This window comes from Gavialis gangeticus, unplaced genomic scaffold (genome assembly GCF_001723915.1).
Source record: "Gavialis gangeticus isolate Ggan-Ray unplaced genomic scaffold, GavGan_comp1, whole genome shotgun sequence".
Lineage (NCBI taxonomy): Eukaryota > Metazoa > Chordata > Crocodylia > Gavialidae > Gavialis > Gavialis gangeticus.
This window is the reverse complement of record NW_017728992.1, coordinates 59,979,801-59,992,505: the sequence shown is the minus strand read 5'-3', so window position 1 is coordinate 59,992,505 and position 12,705 is coordinate 59,979,801. Positions and strand designations below refer to the sequence as shown.

The window sequence follows — 12,705 nt, the reverse complement described above, 5'->3', positions numbered from 1 at the left end:
GGCAGCCTGAAGCATCAGTTGCCTTGGGGAGAAACTTGGGCTCTGGGGGTGACCCCATGGTCAGGCTTGTGACCCAGGTACTGAGAGAGAACTTAGGGTCAGTTTTCTTGGTCTGGGTTCTGGGCCTGAGGCCCACCGACAGGCATGATGGTTCAAAAGTCTTGATTTATTTGGGCAGGAAGGGCCTGCTCCACACTGCTGCTGGTAGAGCTGGGTGCACTCTCCTTGGTGCAGGGCAGGGGAATGCTGCTGCTGGCTGGAAGAAGCTCCATGCTGTCACCCAGCAGCAGGTACAGGCTTTCTGTGGGCTGTAACCACTGCCTTCCCAGGGAGCATTTGTGCCCTGCTAGCACAGCAGCTGCATGAAACATGTAGATGTGCCCTTGCTCTGCGCCTGGGTGGTGGTGTTGGCTGGGGTCTGCTGCCAGAACTAGCAGCGGAGCAAGGTAATTACAAACTAGGGGTGGATAACCCACTGCACAGGTGCTGCAAGGGGCACAGGCAGCTCGTGTGTGTGCCAGTTGGCAGGTAGGGGAGGGGACTGGCAGCGCAGCACCACACCACGTGAGGCAGGGAGCAGAAAGGAGAGCCACAAACCAGGCAGGGAGAACAGGGGAGGAAGCAACAGATCAGCCTGGAAGCATAGGGCAGGGAGCAGCAGGTTGTGCCAGGGAAGAGGGTTGCAGCAGTATCTGGGGAGGGTGCAGGGTTAATTTGCAGTATGTCTGCCTAAATGTTTTTAGTCAGTGCTGTGGACAAAGGCATAGACTCATATGGTCTCTGGAATGGCTGGCGGGAGGGTGTCTTTCTAAGCTTAAAACAACCTTTCTAAACAATTTCCACATTTCCTCCTTAGTGAAAACAAAGAGTCCGACTCGACCAATGAAGGTAAGTTGCAACATTCTGCTTGATATTTAGTGCCTCTGGGGTTGCATTAGGTCCGTATTGTTAGACCTGGTGGCAAGGAGCTTCTTTGGGAAAGCCAGCCTCCAGGACAGGAAAACTTGATCTCTGCTAGTGCACTGTTGCCAGCTGGGAGACAACTTAGCCTGCTGAAGGTGTTAGCTGGCTGTGCAGCTGCTTGATTTAAAAGGTTCCATGTATCTCTAGAAGCAGCTTGTACTGCTCCTGCTTAGGTGAAGTGGTGCTGATTTGTAAACAAACATTCTCCTAATATAACATGCCTTTATAAACACACTGCCTTGATTTTTTGGAGCACAAAGCCTGGGATCCTATTGGTTGTACCACATGTGAGTGGCGAGGGGTGGGGAATGGATGCAAATTTTTTTTCAGCTCATCAACTATGAAAACAAAATCCAGGGCCTTTGCAATCCCAGAAATATTTATAATCTAGTTTGGATCTTTAATTCTCTAAAAATTAAAGAAGGTGACCATGTGCTAAACCTCTCTGGACTAAACTTACCTCCTCTCTCTTTCTTGCTCTTTTTTTTTTTTTAACTGTATTAAAGGGTAGCCCTGCTTATGGCTTCATTTCTCACTTAACTACAGCAGATTTGTATACTGATCCAGGGAGAGAGTTTGAACATCCTATGACCAAGCCATCTCTTTCCTTGTTGGGTAGAAGTTCTTGTTATGTGATTTTACATGGCTGCTGCAAAGTCTAAATAATCTCTCTTCCCTGCACAATTGTAGCCTCTCAAGGCAGCAGATATATTAGGAGTTCTGAGTTGCTGCTTCTAAAAATGAGCCAAACAGGTTTGGTTCAACTAAGGACCTGGGTTTTTTTTCACTTGTTCATTGTTGTTCTTGCCACCCCTCTCCTCCCTGCCACTGAGAACTGGTACGGTCAGTTTTACTTCTTTTCATTTTGTACCTCTTACCTACCTACAGGTTGACAGTAATGTGTAGATGTGACTTGTTTACACTTTTTTTTATATATTAAATATCTGTCTAGGCAGAAAGGAAGATGGGTCTGACAATGGGATTGAAGAGTATGCCTCAGGAGAGGACAGTAAAGATGAAACAGTGACTGTTAGGTATGGTGTTAAGTAGGTTTTTTTGTTCTGTGTAGAAGAGCTCTTGGGACTAAAATCATTAAAAGAGAAACCCTTCACTTTACTTCTATCCAGCAATCTTATCCAGTACTTCACAGCTTACTCAGGGTCAGATTATCCTTGGTGACAGCAGCAGAAAAGCTTGTTGTATTTGTGTGAACTTCTGGCATCTTTTTTCTTATTCCTGGATTCCTGTGCACACTGAGTGATTGCTTTCCTCCTTCAGCAAAGGCCCCCTTTGACAAGGTCAAGGTCTCATCTCCTGTAGATGCAAACGATTCTTCATTTTCAACCCCTAGAGAAAATTAGGCCTGGAGATTCAGAATGTGTATGAAGTCCTCAGATCATTTTGAGGAGAAAATATGTGAATGGCTGCAAGGGAGCTAAGGCTCCGATTGGGTGCATAAGCAGTAGCAGATGTGTGAACCAGAGCAGCAAAGGGTGCAGACTGTAGTAGAGGGAAAAAATCTTTGGAAGAAAAGAGAATCCCACAGAACACGTGAAATTCTGCAAATGCAGTCTAAGTATGGGACTGGCAATATGGGTCAGAAAGTGGATTACTATATTTTCTTACACATAGCCCACATCTCTCTCTTCTTCCAAAACTACCTGGTGAAAATGCAGGTGCATATTGTAGGCAAGAGAGGATTCCCATGGGTCTGGAAATGTGGAGACGGCAACATTAACTGCCATGGCTGCACCTCTCCTGCCACCAGCATTCTAGATGCACTCCAGCATGCAGGATCAGACTTGATTTGTGGCCCCAGACCTGGTGCGCAGGGTCAGCCCTGCTATGCAGCCCCAGATTAAGTGTGCAGGGCTGGCAGCAGGATCAGGAGCAGTCGCAGCTCCCTAGCTGCTGCTGTGCAATCTGCTACTTGGACTTTTTTTCCCTTAAGCTGCCTTCGGAAATCAAGGTGCATATTAATATACAAGGATGTGCCATATGCAAGAAAATGCAGTTATCTTGGCTGGAACGGACTTGCAAAGTGATTTCTATAGATGCGTAAGACTCGTTTTGCACCATCTCAATCTAAATGAAGAGATACACGCGCACACACACGTGCGCGCGTGTGTAGGCAAGTTATTAATATAAGCTTTAACGTGAAATAAAATATTTCTAGCAAATGATAAGCTGAACAATATTATGTTACAGCGCTGGCATTTGGCCTAGAAACCACTGAAAATATTGATTGTACAAACAAAATATTGGCTGCTACATATGCTATTTGGGGCTTGAAAATAAGCTATGGTTTTGGTTTTTTTCTTTTAACCTTTTATTGAACTAGGTTGAAGGAAGGCTATTCAGCTGTGTGCTTAAAAGGCCAGGATCTAACTAGCTGGCACCAACAAACAGCTAAAGACTTCATACATAACCATCTCTATGGACCAGGCACCAGCCGAACAACTGGTAATGAGACTCCTTTTGGTTGGATTCTGGCTGTTCTTGATTGATCGCTACGTACAAACTGAGCAGCTCCCTCTTTCTGTTCCATTTCAGCAAACCAGTTCTTCTCTCTTGCAAACAAGACAAGTCAGGTGAAAAAACCTGCAGTTCAGTTTGTGAAGAAATCCTGGGGTAAGTGCACTGTGCCTCAGGCATGTTGCTAGTTCCTCATCTATTTCTACTCTTTTGGTTATGAGTAAATCTAGTTATGTGCAAACGGGTGGTAAGGTAGAACTATTTACCTTCCAGCAAATCTTTGTGAAATCTGACCTGAATTAGTGCTACTGCAACTGTTGATGACTTGTAAATGTCCTGATGTGTATATACAAGGTATGGATTCTAGTTGCCACTATGAAGTGTGCTATATTATGAATCTGCATCAGATATCTGTTGAGGGCATATTCACTTTGCTGATGGGGCCTCCAACAGGAGGGTAAATGGAGAACCTTTAACTTGAATTGCTGTATTTTGGGCCAATAAAGATGCCAGGGGGCACTTATCTTTTGCTTTTTTCCCACCTGAAAAATAGGCAGTCAAAAAAGTGTAAAAGGAGTTTGGAAATGACTGGCCAGGGTATAGCTGGGGAGAGAGAGATGAAGTGCTGGGCAAAGTTTCATAGCAGGGAGAAGATCAATGATGAGCAACCTCCCTGAAGAGCCATGAGCCCCAAAAGGCTTAGGGGGAGAGATGCTGAAGTATGCTTGCATTCAAGAAGTTGCCTAAGAGTGGGGGGGGTTTCATGCTTTAAGGATAAGAACTGGCATGTTCACTTTTTTTTTTTTTTTTTTACACTTTCATGTTGCCTGTGAAGAGTTAAAATAAATATGCTTATTCAGCCCTGTAAAACAAGTAGGCTATGGTGGCCCTCTCCAAATGCAGGCAAGAGCAGAACTATTTAAGCTACTGGATGAAGCTGCCAAAAGAACAAATGGATATAAACCAGCCACACATGAACTTGGGCTGAAAAAACAATTTCTAACTGTCTGAGGCACAAAACAGTCCACCAGTGAGAATAATGAAGCATGAGAACTAGTTTTAAGACCGTGTGTGACTTGTTTATGAAATGGGCTATACCCTGAGCGTACGCTTAGGGAGCTCAAGAGAATGCCTGGACTGTGGTCAGATTCCACCAGCCTGACAGCCTGGTCAAGAGTGAACATGCCCATTTCTCAGACTTTTATAGGCATGTACAAAAGACCCTGCAAAAGTATGGTTTGCCTTTTACCCAGAACAACACTTGTGACATTACTCCAGCATTTAATGCATGAGTGCAAGTGCCTAGAATTATTCCCTTTTGAAACATTTCATTCATCAAGATTTAGACTGGAGTAATGATTATTTCAAACTAGAACTTTCAAAAATTAGTGTCTAAAGTGAACTCATACTGCTTTTAGTCAACAAATGCTGACAAAGGAGTATAAATTAATTCAAGTATTCCCCTCTGCTTGACTTGTGTAAACTTAATATAGCAGAAAGTGGTGTTCTGAGACCACAGAAATTATGAGCAACTGGGAATAAGTAAGGTCCTAAATTCATCTTCTGAAATGGGCAAGGATTTCCAGTATGAACATGTAACAGTTTTTTCTTACTGCACAACATTCTAATGGCTAGTAAATGAGGACAAAAATTACTCAATCATTTAATGCTAGACAAGCAACTTGCTGTTTATCCATAGTGATTGATGAGGTAAGGTGCACTTTTATAGAGCCTGACCTAACTGAGGCCTGAGGACAGAATGGTTTAGGAATGGGTATTAATAACAGAAGCTGTATTGGTGCCATATTTTATTCTAGGCATGTATACAAGAAAATGTGCCTTGTTTTGAAAGGCAGACAGATTTTTCTTTGGAATAAGTAACTAAGTAGCAGTAGGTAGGGAGCTGAGCCTGCTCAGTGTTCTGCCCCATGTAAGTTGCCAGCAAAAACCAAAATAGAAACTTTTTAGCATATTTCTTACATAACACACTGCAGTTTCCAGCTACTGGTTTTAGAGGTGTGCACTGTATGCAAGAAAATATGGCATAACAGTATTGGTCAGTGCATAATTTGTGTTGCTAGTGAAATAGTTGAACCTACTGAAAGAAACTCCTTACAAAGAACAGGCAAGCATTTTCTTGCTCTGTTTAGAGATGGTTTTCAAATGCACAACAGCAAATGTCATATAATTTTGGTATGCATGAAGGCGATGGCTGAATGCTGTTCATCTTCATGCTCCATTTTGTCATCTTTTAGGAGCAGAAAAAAAAGAGAGAGCCCAGCGGTTCAAACAACACCGGATTTCAAAATTGGAAACTGCAACATGAAACAGGAAGTGCTGGCTCAATTTAAAGTGAAAGCCTTCAAGAAACATTTGGAAAACTTGTCTTTATTTGCTAGGAACCCTGTTGACAGCAATAAAATTAGTGTTGCACAGTTGCATTCTTACTGTTGTTGCTTTTGCAATGAAGGATGTCTGCCTTGCAGAGTAATGGACACATCCAGTAGAAGCAACCTCAGCCAGTGACTGAACTATTGCAATTCCCTGTTGCGCACAGTATGGAGAAGCACATCTTAAAAGCAAAAAGTGTTGACACTGACACCACTGTTAACACAGTGTATTCCTTTGTGCATTAAAAAGGGAGGTGTTTACATTGTTTTTTGTGACAAACGTCTGAAATAATCATCTGGTTCCGTTTCACTTGGATACTTGTCACTATAAGCTAGTGGGTTCTGGGTTGAGGGTCTTGTTTAAGTTGGGGGGTGGCTTTTCAACCAGGATGCAGACTTTGTTGTCCTAACCAGCAACTTGAAACTGCTCTGAGAACTGCAACTATACAATTTTTTTCTGCTACTTTGAGAGTCTTCTCTGTTCCAGTGCAGCCTAAAAGTCCAGAGGCAGAAAGCTTAAAGGAGCTTTACTTCCAAGTACCTTCAACCACAGGAGCAAGAGTAGCAATAATCAAAAGCTATGACTGAAGAGTTTACTACTTCCTTAACGGCTTTTATAGACAGGATTATTTTATGTACAGACTGACCATCTGGAAATCCCCAGGATGCGTTCCCGACCCTGTCCTTTCCAGGCTCACAAGTCAGTGGGGGCAGGGCTGCATGCCAGGCAGGCAGTGATGCCTACCTGCAAGGCACTCCAACTTCCCAGCCAGACTGTACCCCTAACACTGCTGCAGACCCCATTCCCGCCCATAATTCAAACCCTGGCACCAGTTACGCAAGAACAGCCACATGTGAAACCAGCTTCTAGTACTCAGAAGGGATGTGAAAGAGTAAGTTAAGTTTCTGGTCCCAGTCAGACAACTGCTTTCAACCTCAAAACAGACTGACTCAATTTCCTTTCAGTATCAGTTTGATCTGGAGCTTGACCCCCATCCTCTCACTAATTTTTAACTCTTGTGGCTGTTTATAAGATGGCTTATGCCTCCCGCACTCCAGTTTTTAATGTGCCCTGCTGTCATTTATGACCTTTAGCACAAGTGCTTAGAGAACTGCAAAGATTTTTCAGTGGAAACTTTTGTCCATTAATCACAGCCAGAAGCAGCCCAGCTTGTCCAGACAAAAAACACTTGGAAGCAAGCAGTATTCTGTTCACCAGAAAACAACTTTTGCTTGATCTAAGTGATGTATTAAAATGACCTAGAAGTTGATACTAATTCATTTTCAAGATAGAACAAAATAGAAGGTAATGTAGCATACAAAGCCATGCTACAAATATATATATTTTTCTACATATAAGTAGAAGTAAGTTTTTAATGGCTGATTAATTATGATATCACTACATTTTATTGCAATATAGTACTATTTAAGCACTTTTAAAAATGCAAGGTGTACAAAGATTAAATTAAGACTGTAAATTGACTAAATATTTGGTTTTTATATAAATAGGTCATAACCACACTGTGCTGACATGTAATACTGTTATAATACAACAGTTAAACTGGTGAGTCTACAACAGAAGCTTTCTGTAGTTAAACAAGGAAACAGAGTTGAAAAACCATGTTAAAACAAAAACTACTAAGATCAACAGGTTGGGATTGTAAGTAGCAACAAACATATTCACTCAGCTCCTGAGTATTTCAAGTTTTACAGTACACATTAAAAAATATCATTTCTTCCCATCAACACTATATATCCAAACCATCAGATGTTTATGCATTTTGCAAATTACACTGATTGAACTATGTAATAATGGGGGTGGAGGCTGGCAAGTCATCTTGCTTGACGTTTACACCCACATGCTAATACATCCACAACATTTTCTAGTCTTCTGCCCCACCGCAAAGCAGTAGGATTTTTGGTTTGTTTTGGACAATCATGTAAAGGGTTTGCAATTGTCAATCTGGATGTCTGATGTTAAAATCCGTGAAATTTAACTCTTAGTTCTCTAAGAGGTTTAAAGATGGAAATTTTCTCCTAACACTAAGTTAGAAATCATTTGCATCATGCTGTAAACTAGGAAGCAACGTAAAGCGACAGACCTCTCCTTAGTACATAATTAAAAATCCAAATTCCAGTCAGCAGAGCTGGTCTACTTCCACGTTGAATATTCAACACAATAAGTTTCCGATCTTCAAATGCATAGCTAGTGTAAATAGTCTTCCACTGTGGCAAATGCACAGGATCCAATTCCTGATCGGGCCATCAGTCCTAGACACTGTGAAGCCTGTCCCATTGCTAGGGCAAGTGGTGGTTGCTTTGGCAGATTGTGGGTCTCTGAAAAAAAAAGATTTGTACATAAAGAGTTGAAGCAAGTGGCTATATTCCTGAAATAAGGGGCCTGAAAAACATAAGTCTAAAGCCGGCAACTCCTGACACGTGCCAAAGCGTGGCATGCAAAGGCCTTTTACTTGGCACTCAAAGGAAGCTGTGGCAGCGCAGCCTCTGCCCAAGCATCAGACCCCTCACAGCTCCCCCATCATGCCAACATCTTGCAAATCAAGGTTGCAGGTGTTTTTGGTGCTTTGCCCAAAAATGTTGCCTGCCCCTGGTCTACAGTTTGAATGTTCTTTAAACTATCTTCCCTTTGAAGCACCCAGAATCTGCTGGCAGTGGAGATGGGACTGAGTAATAAGAATGGAATTGACATCACTGACCTAACTCATTTTGTCATGGTCCCTTCAGCTATGTACCATCCAAAACCAGTGGAATCACAAGTTTCATATGCACACCAATTAAAATGACCTAAAAATTCACCCTAATTAGTTTTGAAAGACAAAAAAAAAAGTACGAGATTAATTTTCAGGTTTAAGTAGTTTGAGAGAAAGACACCACTGAAAGTGACTATTTTGACAACTAAGGTCTTGTCTCTCACGCACACAATTTAATCACAGAAAATGGGGTTGGAAGGAACAAGTTATTCAGTCCAACCCCTTACTCAAGGCAGCAGCATCCCTGCCTAAGGCATCTTGGACAAGTTTTTGCCCAGCCTACAGGTAAGCTTCCAGTGATGGAGGTTCCAGTCTCTAGGTCAGTGATTTTCAACCAGGGTGCGAATAACCTCTCTGATGCCTCATGACCCTTTCAGGGGTAGTGCAGTGGTTTTTCTGAGTTCTTTGCAACAGACAAATTGCTCTATTTTTGTGCGGTGAAAAACAAAGGAAAAAACAATTGAAAACTAAAAGCTGGCATTTTCTGAGGAGTGCCTTGAGTCTAAGAAGGTTAAGAACCACTGCTCTAGGTGTCCTATTGCTCCAGGTGCTGAGCCAGCCTCATAGTTAGGAAGTTCTTCTTATGGTCTAACCTAAGCACCAGGACATATAGTATCTGAAGTGCTTCAAACCCCTTGCATGCCCTCTGAAGTGCTTCAAAAACGAACCTGTAGGAAGTGACTACTATTTAGAAGTGCTTCAAAAAGGGAAGCATTTCCTGTTACATGTGCACACACTGCAGTATGACAGGTGAGGGATTGGTCCTCCAGCATCCCATTGTGCTCTGCTCCCTCTGCCCCTTCCCTCAAATAAAAACTCTTCTATGTGCTCCACTTCCAGTCTCCCAGAGTGCTTGTGCGCATACACTCTTGTTCCCTGCTGGAAAGGGAGAGGGGCAATTACAAAGGAAGTCACTGATGGTCTGCCCTGCTTTATATTTGAAACAATTAACCTCCAGGACCCTCCTTTGTGTACGGTTCCTGCTAGGTCTCATTTGCAATTAATTTTGCCATTAAGTTCTGCCACATTACCAGTAAATGGTTCCTCCAACAGGTTTTTTCACATAGATACAACATTACAGCACCACATACTAATAGCCAGAAACAAGCTGAATTCAGTGATGAGACAGTACCAGATATGTTCTGTCTCATATCAGAGCTGCACTTGTATGAAGAATGAGAAGACATTCAGACTCCAACAGCATGACTATCATGAGCCACTACTCTTACCTTCTGCTGTTTCTTTTCTAGAGCTCTGTCTGCAGGTTCACTTAGTCTGCACTTTGAGTTGTCAATATGCCACTTCACATTAGTCTTTCAAAGAATCAAATTTACAGATTTTGTGTTGGTTTATGTCAGTTCCTTCCATTAACAGAGAAGTCATTTAGCTGTAAGGGCTGCAGAAGAGCTAGTCCTTTGCATCGAGTCTTGGAAATGCTATTACATTTGTGCTTTAGTAGCACACACCTAAATAAACATGTTAGTAGAAAGCCAGGAAGCCTTACCTAGTATTGCACTATTAAGAACAGAGCACACAGGTTCTCTCTGTATTGGATCAAGTTGGTTCCCAACTGGACTGCTCCACGGATCCGAGTATGCAAGTAAACTGAAGGCATCCTGTTGAAAGATTACTGTTCAGTGGTTTGTGTTTCAAGTTCCCTCCTAGTACAAACCAAGGCTAATCATCTTCCCTTCCTTTTGATCTAGAACTGGATTTTCCTTTTCTGCCAGAGGGCAGGCTGAAAACATTTGTTAACTACAGAAGGGATAAAGTACAATCACTGCACACACCCAATGTTGTTACCAGGCCCTTGCTTTGTAGCCTGAAAGCCCATGCCAACAGCATATGAAGAAAGTGTTATTTTGGCTGTGTAAAAAGATGACAGTGTTGAAAACAAACGATGGCAGGGAGTGTAGAAAAAGTTAAAACTGTTTACACTAGAAAGTTAGAGTTAAGTAGCTAGACTCCATAATGTATCTTCAGAAGTCGCATGTAACCAGTTCCTCCATTCATTTAGGGTTTGTTTTTTTAAAGACATCTCCCCCACCCAAATGCCTAATGCTCTCTACCTATTCAAAGAGCACTGACACTTAAATCATACTCTTCAGGCATCTCTACCCTTTCCAGATACCCTTTTTGTTCAGCTGCTTCACTGCCCTACTGTAACCAGCCCTTATACAGTTAACACATTTAAAGCAATTTATTGAAAGAAGCTATTTGATATTGCAGTGGGCACAGGGCAGAAGATGCAAGCTACAACTTGTACTTTTGATTCTGTACCTTTTATAGAAAGGCAGTGTTCAAACATTTGTCAAAACTGCCGAGCAGCAAAATCACTTGCTGCCCACAAGCTAAAGCAGCTGGCTGTTTGGAGTAGTTGGTCTTGGCTCTCCTCTTTTTCACAAAAATAGCAAACAAAACTTGAACAAAAACCTGGCTTTGTAGCCTGCTGTCAGAGTCTTACATTCAGAAGTGCAGGTATAAGCTTAAACTACAGAAGGGAAACGTCAGCGTACCTTCAGCATCTTCTTATTCGCTGTGTTTTTGCCACATTCTCGCCTTAGCTGCTCGCTCATTGCTTGCAATTCTCTTCCAAAATGGATCATTCTTTCAATGGCGGCTTGACTGCCCCCACAAAGCTGACGTCTTAACTGGCTTGAATCAATTTCTGCAAGAATAACAAACCACTGTCAGTAATGCTGTTTGGCTGCAAAAACCTAGAGCACTAAATATATTATATTATTACTTAATTCTGTGGTATTCCCAGAGGAAACCAATTTAGGATTAGGATTACTGGCACAATGTGGCTACTGTATAGCATACAGCCATGAAGCCAATTAAAATCAAGTTGCATTAGTTTAAGAACTGATGTTAACAGCACAAAAAACTGCCCAGATGTTCCTACCACTTTATCTTGCTGTTTGGTAAATGGAATTTGATACACTAAACTAAGCCAGGTCAAAGTCAGAGAGTCTAACCAGGGTTTCCCACTGGTTGTAACACAAGTTCAGTTAAACTGATGCAAAGTCAACTGCTTAACAGAATATAGTGTAGATGCTAACAGAAAAACCCGGATGCCTTTTTAATTCCTTGGCACTGGGCTGTCCATTTTTCAAGCATTTAACATTAGCAACCTAGCATCACAAACCCTGAAATGCCAAACCTGTCTTTAACAGATCAGACAAAACTATGCAGTTGATACTGGAATTTAGGATTATTTCTAAACATTCTGTATTGCTCCAAAAATATTAGGAATCTGTATGACCATTCAGAAAGAGATAAAGATATTAAACCCAGGTTCAATTTCAGAATTTCAGGTGACAAAATGGGTTCTGGCTGAAGTCGTGTGTTGGGGAAGAGGGGCTTTGTAAAGAAGTATTAAAAATTGTTACAGTTACAGCTTTCTACTTTTTAACTCTAACATGTTTGTCCAATATGTATTATCCTCAGTTTGCTTCTTTTTTTTAAGAGATAAACCCAAGGTACAAGAGAAGTTAACAGATTTTATCTTTGGATATAAAACCATCCCCTTTGTGTCCTGTGTTTAACATGTCTTCATAACAGCTGTTTAGTACTTTTTAAAGTAGCATCTAACCTAGAAATAGTCAACTCACTACAGGTAGCTTGGGTAATTAAGCACAAGCCTTATTAGAACAGATTGCTGCCTACTTCAGTCACATTTTCATGTCCACAAAACACTAAGGCACGTTCATTGAATCAGACATGGTAAAGTAGTTCTCAAACTGTGGGGTGTAAAGTATTCTGGAGGAGTCACATTTCTTTTATAGAGGTTGATGCGCCCACGAGTCTCCAAGCAGTGCTATTTCTTGCCAGCTGCAGCCCAGTCTAGGACTCCGTATTTCAGAGGCTGAAAACAATTGCATTAAAAAAAAAAAAAAAAAAAAAAATTCTGCGTGCAATGTGAGAAATAAATGCAATAACTTGGGTTGACTTTTTGTGCTCTTGAAGATGAGGTTAAATTCAGAGTGGGAACATTGAAACCCTAGCTTTACTTTTAACCCTAACATTTTTGAAAGACCATTGTAAAACTGTCCAATGGTAGGAAGTGTCCCTGAAAGACTTAATTGTAGTGTGATCATATTTCC

The 12,705-nt window shown here is 41.7% G+C and overlaps 2 protein-coding genes across 3 annotated transcripts in view; one reads left to right on the top strand and one right to left on the bottom strand.

The window, feature by feature from the left end:
• Positions 1 to 5,869, top strand: part of NOL7 (nucleolar protein 7) — a 6,732-nt gene extending 863 nt beyond the window's left edge. Inside the window, exons 4-8 of the mRNA XM_019523142.1 lie at positions 857 to 888; positions 1,916 to 1,997; positions 3,305 to 3,426; positions 3,517 to 3,594; positions 5,694 to 5,869. Of these exons, the coding sequence (XP_019378687.1) occupies positions 857 to 888; positions 1,916 to 1,997; positions 3,305 to 3,426; positions 3,517 to 3,594; positions 5,694 to 5,764 (385 nt within the window). The 3' untranslated portion in view covers positions 5,765 to 5,869. The remainder of the gene's footprint in view (positions 1 to 856; positions 889 to 1,915; positions 1,998 to 3,304; positions 3,427 to 3,516; positions 3,595 to 5,693) is intronic.
• A 1,343-nt stretch (positions 5,870 to 7,212) lies between these two features.
• Positions 7,213 to 12,705, bottom strand: part of RANBP9 (RAN binding protein 9) — a 75,143-nt gene continuing 69,650 nt past the window's right edge. For both annotated transcript variants that reach the window (XM_019523128.1, XM_019523122.1), the window contains exons 12-14: positions 11,116 to 11,267; positions 10,104 to 10,215; positions 7,213 to 8,165 (exon numbers count right to left, since the gene is read on the bottom strand). In XM_019523128.1, coding sequence (XP_019378673.1) covers positions 8,035 to 8,165; positions 10,104 to 10,215; positions 11,116 to 11,267 — 395 coding nt within the window. In that variant the 3' untranslated portion in view covers positions 7,213 to 8,034. The remainder of the gene's footprint in view (positions 8,166 to 10,103; positions 10,216 to 11,115; positions 11,268 to 12,705) is intronic.